The sequence below is a fragment of the Anabrus simplex genome, chromosome 5 (genome assembly GCF_040414725.1).
Source record: "Anabrus simplex isolate iqAnaSimp1 chromosome 5, ASM4041472v1, whole genome shotgun sequence".
Lineage (NCBI taxonomy): Eukaryota > Metazoa > Arthropoda > Insecta > Orthoptera > Tettigoniidae > Anabrus > Anabrus simplex.
The window spans coordinates 402,842,137-402,869,899 of NC_090269.1; the positions used below are offsets into that span (position 1 = coordinate 402,842,137).

Below are 27,763 nucleotides of genomic sequence, written 5' to 3' on the forward strand. Positions count from 1 at the left end.
GTTTTCATCATATTATTTGTACAAACACATTTTACCATGAACCAACAGAGATGTGTGAATGTAAACTATGAGGACATATGAGAACAGTGCCACTTATAACTCTGCAGCAAACAAACAAAATTAAAGGTTATGCAGTTTTAGAGTATTATACCTCTCTTCTTTTATGGCTATTTGGCTGTAATAAAAGTACAGTATTATTATAATACCACTGATCCACATAGAATATTTTGAATGAACTACAACATCTACAGTATTTTAGAACCTGAGGTCATATCAATATTTATTTATTACTTTGACGTCTCATGAACTAATTTTATGGCTTTTGAAGAAGCCAAGGAGCCAGAATTTTGTCCTACAGTTCATTTACATGTCAGTAAATCTAGTGACAAGAAGCTGATGTATATTTGAGCACCTTCAAATACCACTGGTCTGAGACAGGACCGAAACCCCCAATTTCAGCTGAGAAGACCAGGGTTCTACCGTCACAGCCACTCAGCTCAGCCTGTAATATTGGCATTTTACAAACAAAATGTACTGTAGACTAGAACTACACCAGAAAGTGAGTGACAGTGAATTAATTTCTATGAACTCAAGAGACTGATAATTGTTGGACATCTTCCACAATATTAGGCCATATTGGCATTGCAAATATTTCCATTATTCTTCAAAGCTCCTGTCAGGGCAAAACCACATACAGTAACTCTGACACAAAATTACTCTTCTTGACAATCTGCTAGGTACAATAAAAATGAGATCAAGATATAGCTGTTGTTTCCTCTGCTCCCCAAGAAGAAAGAAAAACAGAAGAGACATGTTAAAGGAAACAATTCTTATCATGCATTCCCTCAATTACTGACATCATCAGTAAGGTTAAAGTTAAAGGTATTCCTCCTATACATTCCATCAGTTACTGATATGATCAGCAAGGCTAAATATTCCTGTTAAATATTCCCTCAATAACTGACAGGATCGGCTATGTTAAAGTGCCATAAGATCAAAATGGCCTTTATAACTACAGTATAAGAAAATTAACTCAGTACTTATGCTAGGCTAAAGACCTTTAGGACCCTCCCTCCACTGCAGATGTGCGCCATATTATCCGTTCATATAGGAAGGTTCATACTGGGACCACCAAACATAGTACAGCATTAACACCAGGATAAGGAACATAAGTATCACTGTCCCATTATCCAACCAAAAAAGTTTTTTAGTGTGAGACAGAGCACTTCCTTTTCTTGATGATGAAATAAAATTTGAAAAATATAATTGTTCTGGGAGAGACTCTATGGCTCAGGTGGCCTCTCACCTCTGGGTTCTGTGGTTCGAATACCGGTCACTCCATGTGAGATTTGTGCTAGAGGTGGGGCAGATTTTTCTCCAGGTACTCCAGTTTTCCCTGTCATCTTTCATTCCAGCAACACTCTCCAGTATCACTTCATTCTATCTGCCAGTCATTAATCATTGAACCAGAGGAGTGCGACAGGTTTTGGCAGCCGGCATAATTCCTAACCTTGGCGCTAGATGGGGACTTCATTCATTCCATTCCTGAGTGAATGGAAACACGCCGTGGATTTTCATAGTCTGGGTGGCTGAAATATTGAAGGAAATGGCTTTATCCACTGTGAAAATGTAACTTATGACTACATTTTAACTAGCTATGTATTTCTTGTGCTTCCTAATCACCTCATACCCCCCTCGCTTCTCTGAGCAGCATTCAGTGTCAATTCCATTTATATTTGATGTGTTGCTAGTGGTCAGGCTGTAGCTTCACTTCTTCAGGTTTCCTCCCTCTCAAGATACGTGCTATTCATGTTTGCATACCTAGGTACGAAGGTAATCGCAAAAATTAGGTCTCCTATCTTTTTATGAATTTCTACAGTGGTTTACATCATTTTACAGCTTGAACATTTAGCTATTTTTCTGCATAATCACCATTTTGGTTGATGCATTTTTGTAGATGTTGTGACAGCTTTTGTATTCCCATGTCATACCAGCTCTCCGCCATGCTGTTCAGGAAGTTGTGAACCTCACCTTTCACCTCGTCATCGGTGCTGAATCGCTTTCCAGCCAAATGTTCTTTCAACTTAGAGAACAAGTGATAGTCACTGGGCGCCAAGTCGGGACTATAGGGTGGGTGGGTGATGATGTCCCACTGAAACTGTTGCAGGAAAGCAATGGTTTGCTGGGCGATGTCATGGAGAATGTTTACACCCTTGCTCAACATTCCTCTTTTCTGGTTCTAAATTGCCCTTCTGAGATTTTTCAGGGTCTCACAGTACCTGTCAGCATTAATGTGATCCCAGCGGGCATAAAGTCAACCAACAATACCCCTTTTCGATCCCAAAACACAGTTGTCATGACTTTACCGGCAGACTGTGTTTGACCTAATTTCTGCGGCTTTGGCAAAGAAGGTTGCCGCCACTGGCATGATTGTTGCTTGGTCTCAGGTGTAAAGTGGAACGCCCAGGTTTTGTCACCCATAACAATTGAGTCCAGAAAGTTGTCCTGTTCGGCTGCAAAGCCTTGAAGAAATGCGCGGGAAGAATCAAGTCGTTGCAGCCTGTGGTCTTCAGTCAGCATGCGTGGCACCCATCTTGCGCACACCTTCCGGTATTTCAACTTTCCCGTTAAAATTCTGTGAGCAGCGCTTCGGGAAACCTCAGGAACCAAAGAGCAGAGATCATCTGAGGTGATCCGTCGATCTTCACGCATGATTTGCTCAACCTTCATCACTGTCTCAATGGAAATTGATGGTCTCCCACTCCTTTGTTCGTTGTGAATTTCAGTCCAATCGGCTGCAAACTCTCTACACCACTTACAAACATTTTTAACATCCATGCACGACTCACCATACACTTCCGTCAATTGGCGATGGATTTCAATCGGTTCAGTACCTTTTGCGTTCAAAAACCAAATAACTGCACACACTTGGCGGTAACATTCAACGGGAGCTCCATTCTCAATGGCTGCCAAGCCAAGACTGAGTGCCTTAGAGTGGTGTGTGCATGTTTATACGCGAGCGCAGGAAACACTCTTCACAATATCATGACGAACAGCCACACGAACAGAGTTCTGTATTTTTTTAAACTAGGAGACCTTATTTTGGGGATTACCCTCGTACAAAAGTGACTCAGTGCAGAACCACATTTTTGCCAAGGCTACTTTAGACAACAGCTTCTCCTAATGTGGTTGTGATTCTAAGACAAAAGAGCTGAACATGTGACAGCTCTTGGGATTCAAACCCAGATCCCCTGCTCTGTGGATGGCCACTAGGGTACTTGTATAGTGGCATATTTTAACTTATTTCCTATCAAGCAAATTGTTAGCACAGTATGGGGCATGTAACTGTAAGCTTCTATTTGGAAGATGGTGGCTTCACCAGCAGAACTAAAGATAATCTTCTGTGGTTTCATATTTTCGCACTAAACAAATGATGGGGCTAATAAAATCGTGACCATTACTTTCCCAGTCCTTGCCTTTTCCCATTGCAGACGGTGTAAGGGTTGAAGCAAGCTACAGATCCTGAAGAAATCGAATGACTGGTTAAGGTTTTGCTACTCTAGTATTTACGCACTACAATGACTGCTAAATTAATCCACTGATTGAATTCTAGTTCTGAAAGTCTCAGATGCACAAAGGGTCAAGCAATGCCCAAATACCTAATACATGACAAATAAGAGGGTTGTAAGTTAAAACATAAAAAGATAAATATGACAGCTTACCTGCTCTTTGTCACTATCTATTGCCTCTTCTACAGCAAAACATATCCCAGCAGTAGTGGCTACAGTCTGGAACTGTTTAAAGCCAGACTCAAGTTCTCCTGCATTTGTTGAGTAGACAATACTTATATAATCCCAACCATGATGCTTCATAACACTTATAATGGCGTCTACGATGGCAGAAGTGGGGGCTTCAACCTGCGACAAAACAGAACTGAAATTTAGATCTGACCTGGTTAAGGTAAAAAGAGATAAGAAGTGACTTCAGTGACATCTGGGCTTTCTATAATAGTTGATAGCAGAACTCTAGGGCATCCAATAATCTTTTGCTGAGAACTCAACAAACAAACGAACAAACAAACCATTTTAATCTTAAATTTTAAACACAGGAGCATTTTTATTAAATTTTCTCCTCAATAATAGAACAAAATACTAATTATGATTACCTGCAGGATGAATGTATTATTTTCATTATTTTTGTCTGCTAAAGCTGCAGATTGTCCAATTGATAGGGTAGTTATATTAAGTGAGGACAGAATTTCATCAGCAATCTTAGCATCTTCAAATGGTAAAGCATTTACTGCTGCAAGTATTTGGTATCCTCCAACATGGTGATTGAAACTATCCAGCCCAGCTGTAAGTGCCATAGTTCTGACATGAGAGTTACACGTGTCAACCAGTAAAGCTCCTATTTGTAAGTCACTGGCTGAGTATTTGAGCAAATGAAAATTGACTCTCTGCAAAGCCCATAAAAACGCTTCAATCTTTCGAACTGTATCCAGGTCTACTACTTCATCATCTTTACAGTGTAGAAATGAATCTTGGTTGGCACTTTTATGAAGTGAAAACAGTGCTGCAATATAAACATTTTGGGGAGAACTTATTAAAACATTATAGTTAGATTGAGGCTGTAGCTGATATTTGGATACTTTTGACTGAAGGTAGGGTAAATTTTGATTCCGTTGAGTAAAGTAACCAAAGTGCCGACTAGAATTGCTTCTGTCTTGCTTTAGATACAGACATTCTTTACATTTGCTTTTATCCTCATTATCTTCACAGACATTGGTAGCAACTCTGTTGAAAGAATCATCTAATACATGAAGTCCTTCAGATGAGCTGTACACCATAACCTATAAAAGAAAAGAAAAGAAAAGAAAAGTTTAAATAAATAGAGGATAGCAGCTGAACAAACCAAAATAATGGCCTTCAGAGTAAAATATATTTAGGAAACACAAATTTAGAGAATTGTATTATCTGGGGTGTAATCTGTCTACCAAAATAGTGAAGTATACCAGTACAAGAACAACAGGAATACTGAACCACAGGGGCGGTTTCTCCTTAAGGTTGCAGGTTTGCGCTACCCCCATTAATTTTTTATGTTTATGTTACTGTAGGTAAAGTTTTATAATTTGGAGTACTCAACAACGGTATTTTCATTCAACAAGACAAACCTTTCAAGGGCTTGAAAGAGCAAACACTGACTACAGGAGACTACAAGCCGGTACTCTTAGATGTTCACTGCAGGAGCCGGAAAGTTTGCAGCAGAGAGTCAACCTGGGGTAGGATGAAATCTGGGCTGCCAGAGGGGCGAGCGGGACTGATCGAGGGGTGCTTTTAGGCTGTTAGAGGGGTGCGCGGAGAGAGGAAAAGATAGGCGTGGCTTCTTATACATTGCTTAAATGGAGGTTTATCAACCTGGCTCCTCCTACCACGGCCGACTTGATGCGTCGCTCCAGCTAGCTCCTTGCAGCGCAGTGAGGGATGCAGTCGGCCGTGCTCCTACGCAACCAACTACTAACAAAGTCGCTAGAGACCATTGGCGCTCAATGTGAGAGTCTGTTATAGAACAGGGATGTCACCTAGTGACATTGGATGGAAGTTCATCTGTTGGATATTATAACTAACGGCTTTAAATTTGAAAAAGAAAACCGCCATTTCTTTCAGTATAGTTGTGAGCTTTGTTATGTGCGTACAAGCTAAGTAGTTTATTGATTTCACTCTGTAAACATTCGTGTCAGCGTGTGTGTTTTTATTATTGTGCATTTTTATCAGTTAGTGGCATTTTGCCAGATCATGAATTTGGTGCAGTTTTTAATGTCTGGGCCGTTTCCGCAACGGACTGCCAAAGAAAAATCAGAGGTGAAACGAATGGGTAGACCCATGCGACGTTTAATTTTGAAACCAGATACAAACTGGAATTAGGCTACCTCAAAGTGTTTCATTTCCATATGGTAAAAGAGTTTTTAAATGAAAAAAATACTGGGTTGTAGTAATATTCCTGAAAATATAAATATAAAATGTTTGTTTTATTTTTAATAATAAACAGTATTGTTGATGTATCTGGATTTGAAAATTAGCCTGTAATCATATTATATCAATGGTAAAATAATTGTGCACCACTGAACTTTTAAACCACCAGCCGCCACTGCTGAACCATATAATGAATCAATCAATTAGTCATCAATGATCTTCATTTAGGGCAGACGCCCAGGTAGCAGATTCCCTATCAGTTGTTTACCTAGCTTTTTCTTAAATATTTTCAAAGAACTTGGAAATTTATTGAACATTTCCCTTGACAAATTATTCCAATCCGTTATGCCTTGTTCTATAAATAAATATTAGCTCCAATTTGTGCTCTTGAATTCCAACTTTATCTTCAATTATGATTATTTATTCATCTTATGGTACAGTTGAAGCCACACACAAATTCAGCAGCACTATGAAAAACAATGATAATTTACGAAACAGAAAAAATATAAAAAGTAAAGATAAAACAAGGTAGAAATCGAGAGAGATGTGTGCAATACAAAAAAATAGAGAGAAAAACAAACAAAAGTACAAAACCACAGAAATGATGCAAAATATAAGTAAATACACAAATTAACAAATGAAAAATGTGAACTAAACTAGGATGTCCAGTTGTTGAGCCACTGAATAGCCATTGTTGAAGCTACCAGGAGCTCATAGATAGTTCAGAAGGCTCTATGTGGGCATCTGAAGGTGATATGTCACATTGTCTGGAATTCTTCACCACAGTCACAGCTTGACAGGCTCTAAGAATACATCACAGAGCCACTTCTTCCATGTCCAGTGCGCACTCTGTTTAGTGGGAGCAATACATTCCTCGGAAGATGAAATCCGGGCGGGGGCTACGTAAGGTCAAAGATCGATCTCCATTCATCGGGGGCTTAGCAGTCCATACTTCATTCCAGGTTCACATTCCACAACAGTTTTCTTTCATCAGTTTTTGAGCCAGCAGCAGGGGAAGGTGCCTGGATTTCAGTCGGGTTGAAATGATTCTATGGATGTCTTGGTGGATTGGAAGTGATTAATTGGCCTGTATTTTATTTGCTTCTCAGACGAGATTGTTCATGCGGCATAGATCTGGAGGAAGGATGTGGCTAAGAACTGGAAGCCAGTGTAATGGGGTCGTTTTGATGACAACGCTGATAATCCGCATTATCTGATTGAGGACAGTGTCAATTTTCTTGGTGTGGGTGCTATTCATCCAGACGAAAGAGCAGTATTCAGCTGCCAGACTTAATGCAAAAGTATGTATGGATCCCTATGTGCTGCCAGATGGCTTAGATAGGATATTTCGTACTTTTAAAATCTCTACTCAAGCTTATTTGTCTACTAATATCATTTTGTGCCATCTCTCCACTGACAGCTGGAAACATATCACTTAGTCAAGCAGCTTGTCTCCTTACTCCCAAGTCTTCTCAGACCAAAGTTTGCAACATTTTTGTAATACTACTCCTTTGTCAGAAATTACCCAGAACAAATCATGTTGCTTTCCATTGGATCTTTCCTAGTTCTCGTATCAAGAAGTCCTGGTGTGGATCCCATACTCTAACTGGGATCTTACCAGGGATTTACAAGCTATTTCTCATACAAAAATACATCCGTTTGCACTTATAACATACTTTGGCCAGACCAACTGTATGCTATCGCAGTGAGGCATGGACTCTTCAAAACTACAGTTGTCTACAGAAACACAGCATGTAAAATGCAATATATGTGCCACACAGCATGCTGCACAAAATGAGACTATAAAAGAAATGAGGACATGTTGATAAAATTGAAAGTCAAGCTGATAATTAACCACATCTACAATTATCAGACAAATATGTTCAAAAGATGGAAGCAGGAAGACCAACACCAGAATGCATACTCACACATTTTGACCGCTTTTCAACCATACACAACCCCTACCCACACCTCATAAAAGTCACAAGTTTTCATATTTGAAAACTTGTGATAAAACTGTATGAAGCATGTATGAACATACATGTTCCAGTAACTTTTATTGAACAATCCTTTTAAAAACACTTCAAAAAAAAATCCTTGGGAGGTGCTGGAACACTGTTGTGGTGCATTCTGGCTGAAATTAAGCACTGCAATGATGATGATGATGATGATAGTTTTGGAAAAGAAATAATAGTGTAACAGGCTTCTCAATCTTATAAACAAGCATTACTCCATAGTGTGACAGTATGAATGTCAGGTCTTCTCAATTGGTGAAAATCAAATCATAGTTTTCTTATGGGAACTTACATAATCAGTAATCTTAAAATAATAAATTTATTTGCTTTATGTCCCACTAACTACTTTTATAGTTTTCAGAAATTCTGAGGTGCCTGAATTTAGTCCCGCAGGAATTCTTTTACATGCCTGTAAATCTACTGACTTGATGCTGACGTATTTGAGCACTTTCAAATTCCTGTGGACTGAGCCAGGATTGAACCTGCCAAGTTGGGGTAAGAAGGCCAGTGCCTCAACCATCTGAGCCACTCAACCCGGCAATCAGTAATCTTCACTAACATATATACGACATCGATGAACTACAAACTCTAATACAAGTCTCAGCCTGTCAAAAAGTGGGACTATCCATGAACCTTTCTAAAACCAAAGTAATGCTCAACAAATGGGCCTCAGCAGAAAAGCTGCATGTGGGAAACACCACATTACAACAGGTCAATGAATTTGTCTATCTTGGGCAACTTGTAAACATGAAAGGGGACTTAAGATCAGAAATCTTACGACGTATCAAACTAGGATGGCAAGCATACGGAAGAAATTCTTCAGTCTTCAAATCCAACATGCCACCCCACCTAAAGAAGATAGTCTTTGACCAGAGTGTTCTCCCCGTACTGACTTACGGTTGTGAAACCTGGACATTGAGCGAGTTTGTTAAGCAAAAACTCAGAACAACCTAAAGAGCTATAGAAGAAGACAGGAAGAAAGACAGGAAGAGAGCAGATTACATCAGGTCAGTCACAAAGGTCAGTGACATTTTAGAAAGGGTGTTTACCCTAAAATGGCAGTGGGCAGGCCATGTTGCTCGGAGAACTGATGGTAGGTGGACAAAGCTTGTGCTGGAGTGGTGTCCGAAAGATCATCTCAGACGAAGGGGAAGACCACCGGACAAATGGGATAAAGACATCCGGAAGATTACTGGGATCAACTGGCAGAACATCGTTCAAGACCGTCCCAGATGGAGAGACCTCATGAAAACCTACCTTGCTTCGGACTTAAAGAGGCCACATCGTAAAAACGATTGAATATGGCTGATAGTGATAGTGATAATGATATGAGTAAATAACTAGAATCACAGATAAAGTTATTTGCGGATTATGTTATACTCGAAGTATGAAGGCTTTCACGGCCGGAGTGAATATATTAAAAATCTTTCGGGCTATTCTGCTGTGGTCCACTCCTCTCATTCTTGCCCAGATGTTTTGACTACTGCTATGGTAGTCATCTTCTGTGGCGTCGTCTCAATACACTCTCATGTATCGCGCAAGCTGTCAATGAAGAGTTGACATGAATCTCATTAGTAGATGAATAAGCTTGAGTGGAGTTTTTAAAAGTACAAAAGATCCTAATATGAAGATAAAGTTGTAATTCAAGAGGACAAATTGGGGAAAATATTCATTTACAGGACGAGGAGTAAGGGGTTGGAAGAATTTATCAAAGGAAATCTTCAACAAATTTCCAAGTTCTTTGAAAATGTTTAACAAAAGGCTAGGTAAACAACTGATAAGCAATCTGCCACCAGGCAACAGCCCTAAATGTAGATCATTGATGACTGAAGTTGAAGTTGAACATGCATTTATTCAGTTTCTGAGTACAAAAGGCAATATTCAAGCTATAGGCTGAATTTCTCTTCTACGGCAAAAAGCAAGGAGGTAATAAAGAAGTTTAAAAAAATTGCCGGGATATACCAGGCAGCTCGCGAGCACTGTACTTTCTACTTATAAATGTCCCACATGCATGAATGATGAATGGGATGTCTACTAACTGATTTTCACAGAGACACTACTGCCAGCAGGCAGGTTACATCAGAATATGAAGAGATAACAAGCAGACGGTCGCTCGCAGCATGTTCCTCAGCGCTGTTTGACCGAGATGAAAATGTTGTATTATTTCCGATCAAAACTTTACCTCTGGCGGTCGCGTATGATAACCACACATAAAACAATGAATTACACTTTCGGAGGACCACTTAAATGTTATTAAGGCAATACAGTATATAAAACATTTAGAGCACACAAGTCACTTATATATTCAGATGTACATGAACTACAAAACGCACTAGTACTGTACGTACTTCTTATACATATACAATTATATTTACACATGCGGTACGTACTGACACAAATTAACACTAGAAATATGCTTTACATTTGTGTTCCTAATTGTATTGTGCCAATGGTTTGGCTGCACCTGAAACGTTAGCACTGTTGTGCTAGTATTTTGTAAGACTGTTGTCTCCACATGTTACTAGCGGCCTGTCTGACGCGCTTCTTCCTCTTCTCGCCAGTCACTGGCGCCAGAAAACAGTCCCGGAAGCCAAGTGCTGCCCTCTATTCACAATTTCAAGAAATATAAATAAATACTACAATAATGTAAGTTAAACACAAATATGTTATAAAATTAATTAAATATATTGTTAATGCGATATATGCAGTAACATACCGGCCCACTTAAAATGTGCTCACATTTTACAAATTAAATGCAATAACAATGAAATTAAATACCCTGAAAATAAAACAAGTAATGCATTGAGTTCTGTCTCAAAAAAGAAAAAAACTGTCAAGGCAAAGATAAATACATATGCACAAATACACAAGAAAATATGGACGACGCACTACACTGAGGTCACTAGTCAATTGGGAGTGGGCATAATTTGCACACAGGTCTCCTATAAACTCCTGTGGGTGTACGGACATCAACGACTCTCACCAACCCGTCCTTGCCTGGAAATGTTTGCTCAATGATGCCTAGTCTCCAGTCCAATGGTGGAGTGTTGTCCTCCTTAATTAGGACAACAGTTCCTGTAGATACACTGGGCTGTGCTGACCTCCATCTCATGCGTTGCTGCAAGCTGCCCAGATAGTCGGATGACCACCTGTTCCAAAAATGTCCCTTCATTTTTTGAAGATGATTCCACCTGGAAAGCCTTGAAGCATTAGATAAGGTTAGGTCTGGTTCAGGTATGGCCATCATGGGTTCTCCTATCAGGAAATGTCCGGGTGAAAGATAAGAGGTGTCATTTGGGTCATTGTTCAGGAGAGTGATTGGACGTGAATTTAAAATGGATTCAATCTGACAGAGAAGAGTAGTCATTTCTTCGAATGTCAAGTGAGCGTGCTTGGTGATTCTAGTAAGGTGAAATTTCATAGATTTCACCCCAGCTTCCCAAAGACCTCCGAAATTTGGTGCTCGTGGAGGAATGAATTTCCAGGTAAATCCTTCTTGGATTCCAACATTATCAATTTCACGTTGGTGTTGCTCTGATTGGAATAATTTGTTAAGTTCTCGAAGTTGATTTCTGGCTCCGATGAATGATGAACCATTGTCACTGTGAAGTTGAAGTACCTTTCCTCTCCGGGCTATCATTCTCCTTAAGGCAGCAATGAAGGCTTCGGTGGTTAAATTGCTTACAAGTTCCAAGTGAATGGCCTTGGTGGCTAAGCAGACAAAAAGTGCAACGTAGCATTTTACTCTCGTGTTACTACGTGGAGAACCTTGTTTAATGAAGAAGGGTCCCGCAAAGTCTACACCGCTATATAGGAAAGGACGAGTGGGTTTAACTCTTTCAGCAGGCAGCTGGCCCATCAATTGCGATGAGCTCTCGGCCTTGAACCTGTAACATGTCACACATTTGCGAATGACACCTTTGACAGTTGTCCTGGCGTGAGGAATCCAATACTTCATTCTAAGTGATGCAACTAGTAGCTGTGTGCTAGCATGTAGTAATCTTAAGTGTTCGTCACGAATAATTAATTTCGTGACATGGTGATGCGCTGGTAGTATAATCTGATGTTTCTGGTCATATGCTGCGTCTGCATTACGTAATCGCCCGCCCACTCTGAGACACTCATCTTTATCAAGAAATGGAGCGAGAGATTTTAACTGACTTCTCTTGTCAACTTCTTTTTTCAGTTGAAGATATTGAATTTCCTTCTGAAATTCCTGGTGTTGAATATATCGTACACAGCAAAGTAGTGCATTGTTGCATTCTTCCGTGCTTAGATTTCCTGTAATCTTCGCATGTGAGTGCTGTAAATTGTAGGTGAATCTTTTACAGTACGCAAAGACACGTTTCATTCTTGATAACGAGGAAAACCGTGTAGTGATGTCTTCATTATCGCAGCTGTTGATTGCACATGTAGTGGGTTTGGCTTCAAGTGCTTCTGAGGTACATTCTGCAGTACTGATTGGCCATAATTCTTCAGGCTGGCACAACCAGGACGGTCCATGCCACCAGAGGTCATGTGATTTTAATGCTTGAGGCTCGCTTCCTCGTGACAATATGTCAGCTGGATTCTCTTGTGTAGATACATGATGCCATGTGCAGTTTTCTGCCGTGTCCTGGATTTCAGAGACCCGGTTGGCGACGAATGTTTTCCACCTCGTCGACGGTGACGCAATCCATTGTAAGACAATTGTAGAGTCTGTCCACGCATGAATAGAACTTATATCCAGGTTGAGACTCGTGAGCGTTCGCTTAAGTAATCTTGCTAACAGGAGAGCGCCGCACAATTCTAAGCGTGGAATTGACAATTGTTTAAGTGGGGCGACTCTTGATTTAGAACACATCAAATTGCATGAAATAAGCCCTTCTTCATCTGTGGTACGAATGTACACGCAAGCCCCGTAAGCACGTTCAGAGGCGTCGCAGAAACCATGTAATTCACAATTTACAACTTTAGTCTTACTTAAAATGTACCTGTCAATTTTGATATCGTTAAGTTCTGGTAATTGCGAGTAAATAGCATTCCAAGTGTTAAGAAGCTGACTCGGCAGGTCTTGATCCCATTTTAATTGAAAGGTCCAGAGTTGTTGCATGAAGACCTTGCATGAGAGAATAACTGGACCCAATAAGCCCAGAGGGTCAAAAATTGCAGCAATAGTTGAGAGTACACTTCTCTTGGTTGCATGGGAAACCCTTTTAACAGTTATGTCGAATTGAAACTGGTCCGTAGAAGGGTGCCAGAGTATTCCCAATGTTCTTACTGTGTCTGCATTGTCGAGTTGAAGTGGTGATTTGGTTTCTCTATTTTCTTCTGGTATTTCTGACATGACCTTACTGCTGTTAGAACACCATTTCTTAAGTTCAAATCTCCCTCTTAACAGTAATGTCTCTAATTCTTGCTGTAAACGAATGGCTTCTGATTCAGTACTGGCTCCGGTTAGGAGGTCATCAACATAAAAATCCTTTCTAAGGACAGCTGCTGCTTGTGGAAATTCCTTTGACTCGTCATCGGCTAACTGTTTCAAACACCTCACAGCGAGAAAGGGAGCACTTGCCGTACCGTAAGTAACTGTCGTGAGTTCATAACACTGGAGAGGTTCGGTGCTAGTGTTTCTCCATAGTATTCGTTGTAGTTTCATGTCCTTGTTGTCAACTTGTATTTGTCGATACATTTTTGTAATATCTGCGACAAGAGCAATCTTGTGTGATCTGAAACGTAGTACAATAGAATGCAGGTCGTCTTGTATGGTAGGACCTACGAGTAACTTGTCATTCAAAGATACGCCACTGTCAGTCTTAGCAGACGCATCAAAGACAACACGAGTTTTAGTGCTGGTACTTGTTGGTTTGAATACGGCATGATGTGGCATGAAGTATCCTCCATCTTCAGTGCACGTGGGTACCGGTTTCATGTGGCCAAGTTTCAGATATTCATTCATGAATGCTGAATATTCTTCTCTTAATTTGGGATCACGATTAAGTTTCTTCTCAATACTGTAGAATCTCACTACTGCCTGAGGGTATGAATTCCCTAACTGCGATGAAGTCTGTTTAAGTGGCAGTCGAACTCGGAACCTTCCTGTAGCATCTCGCGTTGTGTTCTTAGTGAAGTGTTCTTCGCAATCTCTTTCTTCTTTGGTGATTGGTGGCATATTCAGTTCTTCTATTTCCCAGAATCTTTTAAGGTGTGTGTCTAATTGGTCTACCTGGATGAATAGTGATGTTGCATGTTCCCCTTGGTGTTGTATGGGTGCCTGGCCAGCTACTACCCAACCCAGTTTCGTATTCTGCAATGTTGGATACCCATCACGAGTTTTCTTGCCCTCCAATATAACCTTAAAGAATATGTCTGCACAGAGTAGCAAATCGATCTTGCTTGGAATGTGGAAATTTCTGTCGGCATATTTTATATTGGTGGGTAGATTCCATCTTGAAATGTCGATTTTTCTACTTGGCAAATTGTTTGTAATCTTTGGTAGCACTAAGCATGTGGCATCTACATTGAAAGGGCTGACCGCAGATTGCAAATGAACTGTAATGCAGTGTGAGGTTTGAACTCCTGCACCGTTAATTCCAGTTACTGGTGTAACATGTTTTTGTTTTCTTAGACGTAATAATTGAGCCAGTTCTTCGCTCACGAAATTTGTCTGAGAACCTGAATCCAAAAGACATCTAGCCTCATGCATATTACCGTGAATGTCTTTAACCTTGACTATCGCTGTTGATATCAAGACTGTAGACAGATCGGATTCCTTGACAGCGCAGTGAGTAACATCTGTTGAACGGGTTGTGTGATTAGCTACTGCTTGGCGTGAGCTGTGTTCTCTCTCTGTTTCCCGTGAGCTAAGCATTGGCCTGCTGCGGTCACGTCTGGTGTCATCATGCAATAGTGAATTGTGATACTTTCTGCACATCTTGCACGAGCCTGATTGGCACTGATTGACATTATGATTACTGCCCAAGCAGTTAAAGCATAATTTGTAATCTCTCACAACATTATGTCTCTCATGGACATTGAGCCTTTTGAAGGACTCGCACTTAAATAGGTAATGTGAGCCCTTGCAGAGTACACATTGGTAATTAACACTAGCATGCACATTGCTTACTTGATGTTTGGGTGTAGATCTAATCGACTGTTTAATCTGTTGAACTTGAGTACCTGGCTTGATTGCCTCAAGTGCTAAACATCTCTTTTCTAAAAATGTCCACAACACCTCCAGAGATTCTAACTCAGAACCTGAGGTGTGTATTTCCCATGCCTTCCTAGTCGCTGGGTCTAGTTTGTTGATTAACAATTGTGACAATAATAAATCTTCAATTGAAACATCTAAGTCAAGGGCTTGTAATGCTTTTACATTGGCCTGACTTGTGTTTATAGCCTCTCTGAGAGAATTGGCATTCTCTTTCTGGATTGAGTCTTGCTCTAATATCCGTTTAATGTGGATTGACGAAATTAATTTGTTGTTTTGAAACCTGTCTATTAACCTTTGCCAAACTATGCTGTAGTTTTCAGCAGATAGAGGGAGACTTTGTGCAATTGAAAGAGGTTCGTTTCTTAGACTGCTAATTAGGTAGTGAAATTTCTGTATATCATGCAGATCTTGATTGTTATGGATCATAGATACAAAGGAATCGTGAAATCCTCTCCAGTCTTCGTACTCGCCTCCAAATGGTTTCAGTGTAATAGTAGGTAATTTGATGTGCGCCCCGTTGTAATTATTGCTTACTGAGATATTCCCTTGACTGGAGTGTCTGGAAAGACCTGTTATTTCATGCTGGGTGATTATTCTGTCTATGTCGACCTTTATCTGATGATATGTGTCTTCAAATATTTCTCTATCTGCTTCGTATGTTTCTCCCTCCTCACTGATTTCTAGCTGGGATTGAATGTCCTCATACCTTTGTTTCAATTCCTCTAAACTTTCCCTACGAGAGATAATAGCCACAATTCCCTGCTCACTGTTAAACCCATCTACGAAGTTTTTAATACGTGTTACGCTGCCCTTTATTACACCTCGTTTGCGTATTAGAATTTTAATACTCTCCTCTGCCATAATGAAAGGATAGGAATAAAGATATGAATTGGATGTGACCTTGTAAGGTGTGGGAAGTAGTTGTTGTCATCAAGGAGCCATCTTGATATGGCTCAGGGTTGCTACTGCCAACAGTCCACAGGTTGTATTCCACAGCGCGGAAGATTTGACCGGCGCGGTTGGTAGCTCTGATTTAGCGGCGTGAGTTCGCGCGTAAATTAGCCATGTGGCGAATTGCGTCATAAATTGCACCACGATACATCACAATATATTATCGGCATAATCCAGTCACTGTAAATGCACTATGTTTGTTGTCACATAAAATGAAAGCTCGAAGTATCCGGCCCGGAGGACCAAAATGTTTGACCGAGATGAAAATGTTGTATTATTTCCGATCAAAACTTTACCTCTGGCGGTCGCGTATGATAACCACACATAAAACAATGAATTACACTTTCGGAGGACCACTTAAATGTTATTAAGGCAATACAGTATATAAAACATTTAGAGCACACAAGTCACTTATATATTCAGATGTACGTGAACTACAAAACGCACTAGTACTGTACGTACTTCTTATACATATACAATTATATTTACACATGCGGCACGTACTGACACAAATTAACACTAGAAATATGCTTTACACTTGTGTTCCTAATTGTATTGTGCCAATGGTTCGGCTGCACCTGAAACGTTAGCACTGTTGTGCTAGTATTTTGTAAGACTGTTGTCTCCACATGTTACTAGCGGCCTGTCTGACGCGCTTCTTCCTCTTCTCGCCAGTCACTGGCGCCAGAAAACAGTCCCGGAAGCCAAGTGCTGCCCTCTATTCACAATTTCAAGAAATATAAATAAATACTACAATAATGTAAGTTAAACACAAATATGTTATAAAATTAATTAAATATATTGTTAATGCGATATATGCAGTAACAAGCGCTACCCATCTAATGCAATCCCTTGGATTAGTAAACTTCGTTTACGACCGCATAGCACTAGGCTGGTGTATGTACTAGTGTACAGGAGCACTACATTTGCTGTCTGCATATAGGCAATGGCTAGTGTGTTCAGCAACGATGAACACACAAACGCCATTTTAATCTGTGGAGAATTTGGTGAGATGCAGCCGAAGCTCCAAACAGACGTCTGCCTTCTACACATGTATTTTGCTGAACAATATTAGTTTCTGTTTCATACAAATAACTCTTTTATAGAATGGAATGTCTACACGTGTATAAATTAAAAAATTATTACATTTTCTTTTCTGCACCTTTGGCATATTTACTAATACACCCTGTTATGCAACAATTGTATGCTGCTATGACAGCAATTGCACATCCAGACCTGGATCTGTTGATGCTAGAGCAACTGTCAGTTCTTAGTAACATTCATAACATATGCAATCTAAGTGTGAATGTGTACAATGGGTATCTTACTGCAATCTGTGGGCAGACTGTTCATGAGTTCACCTCAGGTAACAATGGTCTATGTTGGGCCAAGTAAGAAACAATGTCACAGCAGCTGCTCGAAGCAATTTCCATTGGAAAGTTAGCTGTGTCTAGAAGCAATGCAACATAATGCATGTTCTCCAACTTTGATAGAATGTAATTTACAAGCAAACAATAGTTCTTGGGTTACTGTCCTACTTAGCATTGCTCTAATCACCTCCCTATGTTTAGCCATAGAGGAGAGACTTGTGTGTGTGTGTGTGTATGCGTGCGCGCGTGCGTATGTGTGTGTGTGCGCGCGCGCGTGCGTTTGTGTGTGTGTTACTTTTCATTTCATACTTTGGAGCTGGGATTTGAATCACATCTGCCTTGGTGAAAAGCCGAAATGAGACAGAATAATATGCCATTATTTATGTAACTGCTGTCAATATCTTGGTACTTCCAATTTTTTTTGGAAAAGCTGCACTGTAGTCTATAGAAAATATATGTGCAAAATTTCAGCTTCCTAGCTTGTTGGGAAGTTATATACTTAACATCTGAACCCAAAAAGAAATACACTCATTAACTATCTTAATATTTACAATAGGCATGTAGAAACTTGGAAGATTGCAGCGAGCAATTATAAGTCCGTCTTGACACTACCCTGCTGGGGGCACAGAGTTTAAGTTTGGAGCTAACTTCACGCAAATAAGACAAAGTCTTAAGAGGCATGAAAGAGTCTCTGATAATGTTCTGACACTATCCTGTTGCAAGGAACAAGTCAAAATAGCGTCCAGCTATTCAACACATTAACATTAATGCCACATACAACTAAATTTTATAAAAATCTGTTATATCGTCATTAAACATTAAACATTACTAGTTTCAACACTTTGGGTCATCTTCAGCCAATATAGTCAAATTGGTACATTAAAAACATTGAAAACCAGCACATCCTTTTTTCTTCTTTTACAATACTGTGGTTTATCTTTCCTTTTTTCTTTCCCTTTTCCAGATATCTTTTCTGGTTTTAAACACATTATCCATATTGTAACCTTCCAGGTTTTGACACCCATATATAAATTATTTATATAGCCCAAATTATGTGATATCATACAATATCAGAAGATCTGTCATCGGGAATATTTAACTGAGATCTGTAAACTTTATTACAGGCAATTGTAAATCTATATAATATTCAAATCATTTATTATTTATATTATTACAGCATATTTTATTATTTATATAATGTTGGAAGAAGTTTTCATTATGTTCTGTATTTTGGTCTATACTAGAAACGTACAATTGTATCATTTCACCCCATACTTTGTATAAGAAAGTGTTCTTATACACTTTCATGTTGTATCTGATTACGAAAAATAATAAACAAGTAAGCCGTAGTGTGGATATCATCTGTTGAAACGCAAGTTTTGAACAAACTGATTGCCGATTCATACCGATTTTAAAGTGCATGAAGGGGTATCCGACTTTTATAAAAAAATCGGATATAACGACAATCCGTTGTAGCGAGTAAATTTTTCGCTGTTATGAATTCTCGCTATAACGGACTTCTACTGTACTTTAAAAATTACATTACAACTTACCTCAAGAAGATCAGATGTCAGATTAAGGTAATTTATCAATATGAAATTACGAGATGCTGTTGAATTCCTTTTAAGAATTTCTTTCCTCAGTTTGAACATATTTTGTTCTTCTTTTAAAGGCTGAACATAGTGCTGTAAATATTCTTGTTGAGGTAATTCCTGTAATAATGGACAATCACCTCCATGGTTACTTTTAGAACATTTGACCCTCCATGCTTCTCTAAGAGCATTAGCCAGCACAAGTACTGCAGAACTTGCTTGGACGACAGCTCTTGTGCGTAAGGCAACATCTAGTAAGTCATCACATTCGGGAGAATCAGATCTCCTTTGTGATTCCCTGCAGGCGTGCAGTTCAAAATAATCTGCTAGCCACTTATCTTCTTCTGATACATGATTTGAATTTGCCTGTAAGAAAAGGAGAAAACAAGGTGAAGAAGATCCAAGCAATGTACAAACAATGATGGCAAGTGGTTATAAATCAATATTACTGAACCTTAAAATAAGAACATTCATTTAAAAAGAACTTATGCAAAGTTTTGTTGTTGAGTTACCAAAAGAGCCCTGCCAATTTTTTCTTGTGTTTACCTTTTCCAGTGCGCTTTCATTTATTATTGTGTTCTCGAACATAGAAAATAATCCTATTGTAAGACAGACACCTCACCTCATTACAAGATTACAACATTATGAAACGATAATCAAGAATGGGACCGCTAGATTGAGAAGATATTGAGAATGATGCTGTTCTAAAGCTTTAAATTTCATCGGTGTTTTTTCTTGTCACAGGCTTTTCACCTGCACATTGTGTCAGGCTTGGTTTCTCAAATGGTTTCTACTAAGATAGATTTTCTGCCTGAATTTTTGACAGTGATTTTGTCCTGTTTTGTATTGTTACAAAACCAATATTTTGTAAACTAAGAGGTCCACAACCTCACTATGTGCATTTGTTGTTCATTATCATTTGTTTTCATTTCTTTTCCTCTTGGGTTAACACAGTTTCTAGTTTCAAGTATGTTTTGTATTAACCACTGTTTCACTGAATTTTGTCACAGTGAGTTTTTTTTTGCTCCACATGATGATGTAAATATTGTATATTGTGCTAATTTTGTTTCCTCTAGGCTCTCTTTTGTTTTTTCATTTGTTCCTTCATTATGTTTTTTTTTGGCATTTTTTAGCTTGTATTATGTAACATTATTTCAATCCCCGCTTTTTCACTGAAGATTGCTCAAATGAGCCGAAACAAGTCTGAATTTGATTACTCCATCTAATGATGGGATATACGATGTATTGAATTAGGAGGATACACTCATTTCTTCACATTTGTACATTTAAACCTCACCTCATTCACATACTTCACCTTCCCTTTCCCATATTTTGTTAACTAGCTTTCTCTACAAAAGCCTTGAAATCAATGGATACGTCACATTGCCTCTACAAGACATGTTCACGACTTCTTACTTTGATGCTATGTTGCCTCGTAGCAAACGCGTGTCAACACATCTAGAATGTATTGTCTAGCCTTGTGCTGCTGTTTTTTAAAAATTTACAACTGATCTGCATTTAGAGTTGTTGTCCAGGTGGCAGATTCCTCAACAACTGTTTGCCGAGCATTTTATTAAATAATTTCAAAGAATTTGAAAATTTATCAAACATCTCCCTTTGTAAATGTTTCCAATCCCTAATTCTTCTTCCTATGAATGAACAGCAAAGCAAAGAAGCAAAGTCATCTTCGTCCAGGCCATGGAGACCCTTGGAGGGGTTAAAGGTAAAGGCTTCCACTATCCCTAACCTTGGGACATGATGGGGTAGAGTGGTTAGCTCTACGCCCGGCCGCCTTTGTCCCCAGGAATTAACCTGGTACTCATTTTTGTTATAGGCAGCGGGAACCTCAGGGCCATGTGCACCTCCGGAAGTGGAAATCTTGTTTCTTAAATTTTTTGATTTCCTAGCGGGGAACCAAGCATGCCTTTACCGCCTCAGCCAGGCAGCCCCTCCTGTGAACAAATACTTGCCCCAATTATTTTTCATGAATTCTAATTTTATCTTCACAGTATTTTTATACTCCTACTTTTAAAAACTCCACACAAGCTTATTCATCTAATAATGTCAATCCTCCACTGACATTCTGGAACTTCAAATGCTGTATGGTGTACCCTAAAAGGCACGTTAAAATATTTCCATTATTTCAAAAATAATTTGTTGTAATGTGAAAATACATCTTTGAACTCATAACAATTTGGACATTTTTGCCAGCTGTATTAATTAGTATAGTTCCACTTAAAAAATAAACTTAATTTTTTATTGAAATCTCAGAGCCTCTGTGACTCAGGTGGCAGCACACTGGCCTCTCACCGCTGGGGCCGTGGTTCAAATGCCAGTCACTCCATGTGAGATTTGTGCTGGACAAAGCGGAGGTGGGACAGTTTTTTCTCCGGGTACTCCGGTTTTTCCTGTCATCTTCCATTCCAGCAACACTCTCCAATATCATTTGATTTCATTTGTCAATCATTAATCATTGTCCCAGAGGAGTGTGACAGGATTTGGCAGCTGGCAAAATTCCTATTCTCGCTGCTAGGTGGGACTTTATTCATTCCATTCCTGACCTGGTAAAATGACTGGAAACAGGCTGTGGATTTTCATTTTCATTGATATCTCAGTTATTAACCATCCCATGAGATAGTTCTTCTTTATGAAAACCTCATTACTATTTTTTTTTTTTTGCTAGGGGCTTTACGTCGCACCGACACAGATAGGTCTTATGGCGACGATGGGATGGGAAAGGCCTAGGAGTTGGAAGGAAGCGGCCGTGGCCTTAATTAAGGTACAGCCCCAGCATTTGCCTGGTGTAAAAATGGGAAACCACGGAAAACCATTTTCAGGGCTGCCGATAGTGGGATTCGAACCTACTATCTCCCGGATGCAAGCTCACAGCCGCGCGCCTCTACACGCACGGCCAACTCGCCCGGTCATTACTATTTAAGAATATGAAAACTGCATATACAGGTGGTTGGAAACCACGTGAACTGGGTGTTTGAGCGTTAGAGCATTGATCATACTCATAAATAATTTACAAGAAATAATTCTATATCTCGTGTCATTGTCATTTTATCACCTGCTGAAGTTAGCCAATCAGATTGCTTTGCAGGCGAATTCAAATGCGCTTTGGCCAATACTGTTGTAAATCTGCACGTGACTTAAGAATGGCTCGGGAGCCATGCTGAGCAATCAGATTCAAACACAAACACACCGCTGGTTCAGCCAGTGTCACCGTAGCATACTTGCTTTGGCATGATCCTGTCATCTTGGAAGTCTCTACTCAAACCTCTCCCCTGGCAAAGTTTTATTCTTCTTCTGATGTTCTCATGCCAATCAATCAGTCACTACTGATCTGCATTTAGGGCAGTCACCCAGGTGGTAGATTCCCTATCTGTTGTTTTTCTAGCCTCTTCTTAAACGATTGCAAAGAAATTGGAAATTTATTGAACATCTTCCTTGGTAAATTATTCCAATCCCTAACTCCCCTTCCTATAAACGAATTAGTCTTAATCAGCATACAAATGCAATTGTGCCATGCAAAGCGATCTAATTGGCTAAATTCAGCAGGTGATAAAATGACAATGGCGTGAGATATCAAATTATTTCTTCCAAATGATTTATCAGCATGACCAACCCTCTAATGGTATGATGATGATGATGATGATGATGATGATGATGATGATGATGATGATGTGGATGATGATGATGATGGCATGTGGGCTCCGAAGAGGCCTGGTGCAGGTCTTTCGAGTTGACACCGTATAGGTGACCTGCACGTCTTTGAGAATGGGGCGCTGCCTATGATGAATTCTAATGCTGAAGACCACACACACCCAGCCCCCGAACAATCGGAATTAACCATTGGAGGTTAAAATCCCCGACCCGGCCAGGAATCAAACCCGGGATCCTCTGGACCAAAGGCCAGCACACTAACCATTTAGTCATGGAGCCGGACCTCTAACGGTGATATACCATGTTCATATTGTTTTCAACCACCCTGTAGATATTTTCAATGGATTAGCAGTTATTTGACTGCAACAATTTCAGAATAATCCTTAAGGTTAATTTACTGGTATAAGATAGTAAAAATTGCTTTAACACTGTAAAATTGGTCATTTTATTCATTAACCTAAATTATTACTTCATTATACTAACCATCACTTGTTGAATGTGTTGCCACCAGTGCAACTCAAATTCTGGTATGTATTCAGGCAGAGTCAAAGAAAAGACATCAAATGAGTCTTTTGGGAACAATTCAAGATCTTCATGAGTAAGAAGGTCAGAAAAGAGTATTTGAATCTGTTTATGATGCAAAGTATTCTCTTTGTCACTTTGAATGGTGTATGAAAGTGACTTTATAAATGCAGGGTATTCTGTGTAACTCATCAGTACAATTAGAGGGTGTCTCAGACCAATGACGGATGAAAGAGTTTGATTGTAGTTTAAATATTTCCCTGATGAAATGTAGGTTGAAGGAGAAGAAAATTTATCTGCAGATACAATGCATAGCTCTTCATCAGAAATGAGTTCAGAAAACATCTGTGAGCTTTGGTCATCATCACCATACATTACTGCTACATGATGCCACTGTAGTTTCTTTATCATGGTACGGATCACCTAGAAGAGAAAAGAACAAGGAACATGTTAGCTTTAATCTGTATTCTAGATTATCACTGCTAAATTAACATCAGATGGTTCAATATTTCTGAAAGAAATGTCTAAAATATCATGGTGTGGGTTCCTGTATTCTTATTATAATTAGTGAACCATGTGCAACAGCTGTGTGATGTAATAAGTGGTCCTTTTCCTTTTTTTTTGTTTGTTGGGATATTATTTACAAAGGGATCATGGACGTCTCTCGGTCTAGAAAGCCAAGAATAACGGCCGAGAGAATTCGTCGTGCTGACCACACGACACCTCGTAATCTGCAGGCCTCCGGGCTGAGCAGCGGTCACTTGGTAGGCCAAGGCCCTTCAAGGGCTGTAGTGCCATGGGGTTTGGTTTGGTTCATGGACGTCTCAGACATGTTTTGACTTGTGAGCCTCCTTGTTTCAGACAGCTAGGGCTACAGTGTCTAATCCAAAAATTGTCCCTAAACTGTTTGAGTAAAATTCACGTTGAGGCTGCGTATAATTAGAGCTAGCACCCTGCAATACAGAATTTTTTGTTTCACTTTTGTAATGCCTTTATCAAGCCTTGGACCTATGTGATGGAGTCCCACTTCTATCCGATAGCCCAGGGACTCCCTGGAAACAACTTGGTAACAAAATGAAATTTAATGGATTTCAGTCAATATTAATGAGGCTTATGGAATAAAGAATTAAAGGGTGGTCCATAAGTCAGTTGGCAGTAGCAGTATGTAGACACTTTAAATATTGTTGTACAATATTTTGTGCAGTCACCAAATAAATCAACTTGAATAGTACCCATTAAGTATGGAATACCTTGAATAAGCATGCAAAGGATGCAGAAAAAGTATTGTCATAGGCTGACATGTGTTCCATTTTCATGTAATGTGAATTCTTGTACAGAAGTGCTACTAAAAAAGCTAAGTCATCTCCGTACAGGCAATGAAGGTCCAGGGAAGGGGGGAAGGTGAAGGCTTCCACTATACGTAACCTCGGCACTTGCTGGGGTACAGTGGTTATCTCTACGCCTGGCCGCCTTTGCTCCCAGGAATTAATCTGGTATTAATTTTTGGTGCAGGCTGAGTGAATCTCAGGGCCATGTGCACCTCAAGAAGCGGAAATCTCATTTCTTAAATTTTTGGACTTCCTAACGGCGAATCGAACACACGTCCTTCCGGGTGAACCGAGCACGTCTTCACCCCCTCGGCTGGACAGCCCCTTACGGAAGTGCTGCTAGGGGGAGCAAATGTCCTTCTCTCATTTGCTTGATAGATGTAAAGCACTGAATAAGGTCTTAGTAGCAATGTGAGCTGTGTGAGCTACGGAGGTAAGTTGAGTGATGTAGCATTCAACAAGCCTTCGACCAGGTAGATGAGTTTGACAGATGCCACATCATCGGGTTAATTTAGGCAGGTTGAATGTTGTGATGTATTGCTCAATACTCGAGCTGTTCTGATTGCACTGAGCATTGGTGTTGGATGCAGCAGGAACATGAGGGTATACACACAGGATGAGAATATTTGGAGGGTCAGTCACAGGCATAATGAATATGATATCGGCCTGTCTGCAGGAAAAAAAGATTGGGCCCTCTTATCAATAACATATAAAAATTATTTTGCTAGTGGCTTTACGTCACACTGACATAGATAGGTCTTATGGCGACGATGGGACAGGAAAGGCCTAGGAGTTGGAAGGAAGTGGCCGTGGCCTTAATTAAAGTAGAGTCCCAGCATTTGCTTGATATGAAAATGGGAAACCATAGAAAACCATCTTCAGGGCTGCCGACAGTGGGATTCGAACCCACTATCTCCCGGATGCAAGCTCACAGCCGTGCGCCCCTAGCCGTACGGCCAACTCGCCCTCCTATGAATAACTTTTTTTTTTTTTGCTTTTGGCTTTATGTCGCACCAACACAGATAGGTCATATGGCGACGATGGGACAGGAAAGGCCTAGGAGTTGGAAGGAAGCGGCTGTGGCCTTAATGAAGGTATAGCCCCAGCATTTGCCTGGTGTGAAAATGGAAAACCACAGAATATCATCTTCAGGGCTGCTGACAGTGGGATTCGAACCCACTATTTCCCGAATGCAAGCTCACAGCCGTGCGCCCCTAAACATACAGCTAACTCGCCCAGTACATATAAATTTAACTACAGTAGATACTTTCATATTTGTAAAATACTTACTATAAGAGTACAAAACTAATTAATTCAGTGAGTTGATGAATTGTGTAAATTCGGTCATGTTTTTGGAAGCATCTTTTGATAATCACAGTCTAGGTAGTTAAAATCTCTCATCGGTAAGAAAAGCTCAAATTTTAGAAATCTGTTCATATCTGTTAGATTTAACAAAAATATGGGGATTGTATGGTTTTTGTTCTGTGCAGAGAAGTTATCAAAGAATAAATGAATTTCATCATACTGAGCTGGGACAGAATTCAAATAGTGAAGAAGCATACAGCATACCTCTTCAGGGCCTTTCTTTGCTTGGCCTTCGTGATAGATATATATGACTGCTTTATTTGTTTTTATATTGTGTATATAAAAAATATGATAAGTCGGTTTATATCCACTAGGGTTTTTTCTTCTCAACTTGCATAGGAACTGTTAACTCTGACAATGTGTTATGTGAACAAGACAACAATGACCAGTACTGCATTATCGTGAACCATTTATTCACTTTGTTTCAGCAAGATAACCAACTCTGAATATAATCAGAATTAATATTTTTTGTTAAAAGAGCCCGCCTGGTGGCTGTGATCATTAAGGCGCTGAAGTCTAAATGGTCTGACACCGTGGTTAACATGTTCGAGTCCCGTTGGTCGAAAAAATTTTCACCATCAGAATGTTGGCTGTCTGGCCCCGCGGTGTAGGGGGCAATGCATCCGCCTGTCACCCGGCGGCCCCGGGTTTGATTCCCAGCTGGGTCAGGGGTTTTTAATTGTAATGATTAATATCCCCAGGTGGGAACTGAGTGTTTGTGATGTCCTTAATCTTCCTTTCCTCACACACAACATTCCACACTACCACCATTCCAGTTACATGCAGGTTCATACAATATGGTGCCAGTAGGGGCAAAAGATCCAAATGGGTCGACACCCTGAACAAATAGCATTTTTTGTATATAGATTGTCGGCCGGTAGGGTAGGGGAGGTGGTGGTATACAATTTTGAATCACTAGATTGTGTGCCAAAAGCCTGGATTAAATTCCAAACCTCTCTGCAGTGTTCATATGAAGTGAAAGCATATGATGCTGTTGATGATGATTCGTCCATTGGGTGGGAACCTTCAGCCTTGAGCAGACCCCTTTGTGCCATTCGACAAGAGTAGCCTTTGTGCTGGCACCAGGATTCACCCTCTCCCTACCATCATATATCACATCATTCATTTCATCTCATCAACTCCTCTGATGAGGTTGATATCAGGAAGGGCATCCAGTCATAAAAACCCGCCACGACAGATTCATCTCACCTCATACCCGACCCCGTGGAGAAACAGGACAACATAAACTATTAAATTTTAGAAACAAGTTGAACCATTTGTACTGGAATTCTTAAAGCCGTTTTAACATAAAAGGATGTGTCTATGGTAGGGGAACACATATTGGAACAAAAGTGGATTTCAAAAAAAATTGTGACTTCCACCCTTTTAACAAACAGTGATTCATATATGACTTGACCTTTAATTGTGTTTATCCTGAAGCTTGTGAACAATATTTCACAGTTATTCTGTTAAGAATGTCATATTTCTTGACAATTATATTACAGAAGGAGAAAACTAGATGTTATACCTGTATTCTTTCTTTTGCAGACACGTATGCTGTAGTGAATGACACAACAGGAATACTGTTTGCATCTAGCACAGCCTGGACTTCTTGATCCTTGGAGAGTCCAGTTCCATCCACAAGTCCAAGCTTTAAGCCCTGTGTTATCTGCTTCTTGCCTTCTTTCAGACTGGGATAGAACTCAGCAAGTTTCTCTGCAGCAACTAGTGGATGTCCGCAACTGTCAAACACCTTTACATCTATAACAAGAAACCACTTAAAATACTGTGTC

General features: G+C 39.8%; 1 protein-coding gene across 1 annotated transcript in view; it reads right to left on the bottom strand.

Moving 5' to 3' along the window:
- The window catches only part of LOC136874573 (uncharacterized), a 198,353-nt gene that overhangs the window by 159,929 nt on the left and 10,661 nt on the right, over window positions 1-27,763 (bottom strand). Inside the window, exons 3-7 of the mRNA XM_067148209.2 lie at window positions 27,499-27,731; window positions 23,239-23,700; window positions 19,051-19,455; window positions 4,166-4,849; window positions 3,723-3,917 (exon numbers count right to left, since the gene is read on the bottom strand). Of these exons, the coding sequence (XP_067004310.2) occupies window positions 3,723-3,917; window positions 4,166-4,849; window positions 19,051-19,455; window positions 23,239-23,700; window positions 27,499-27,731 (1,979 nt within the window). The remainder of the gene's footprint in view (window positions 1-3,722; window positions 3,918-4,165; window positions 4,850-19,050; window positions 19,456-23,238; window positions 23,701-27,498; window positions 27,732-27,763) is intronic.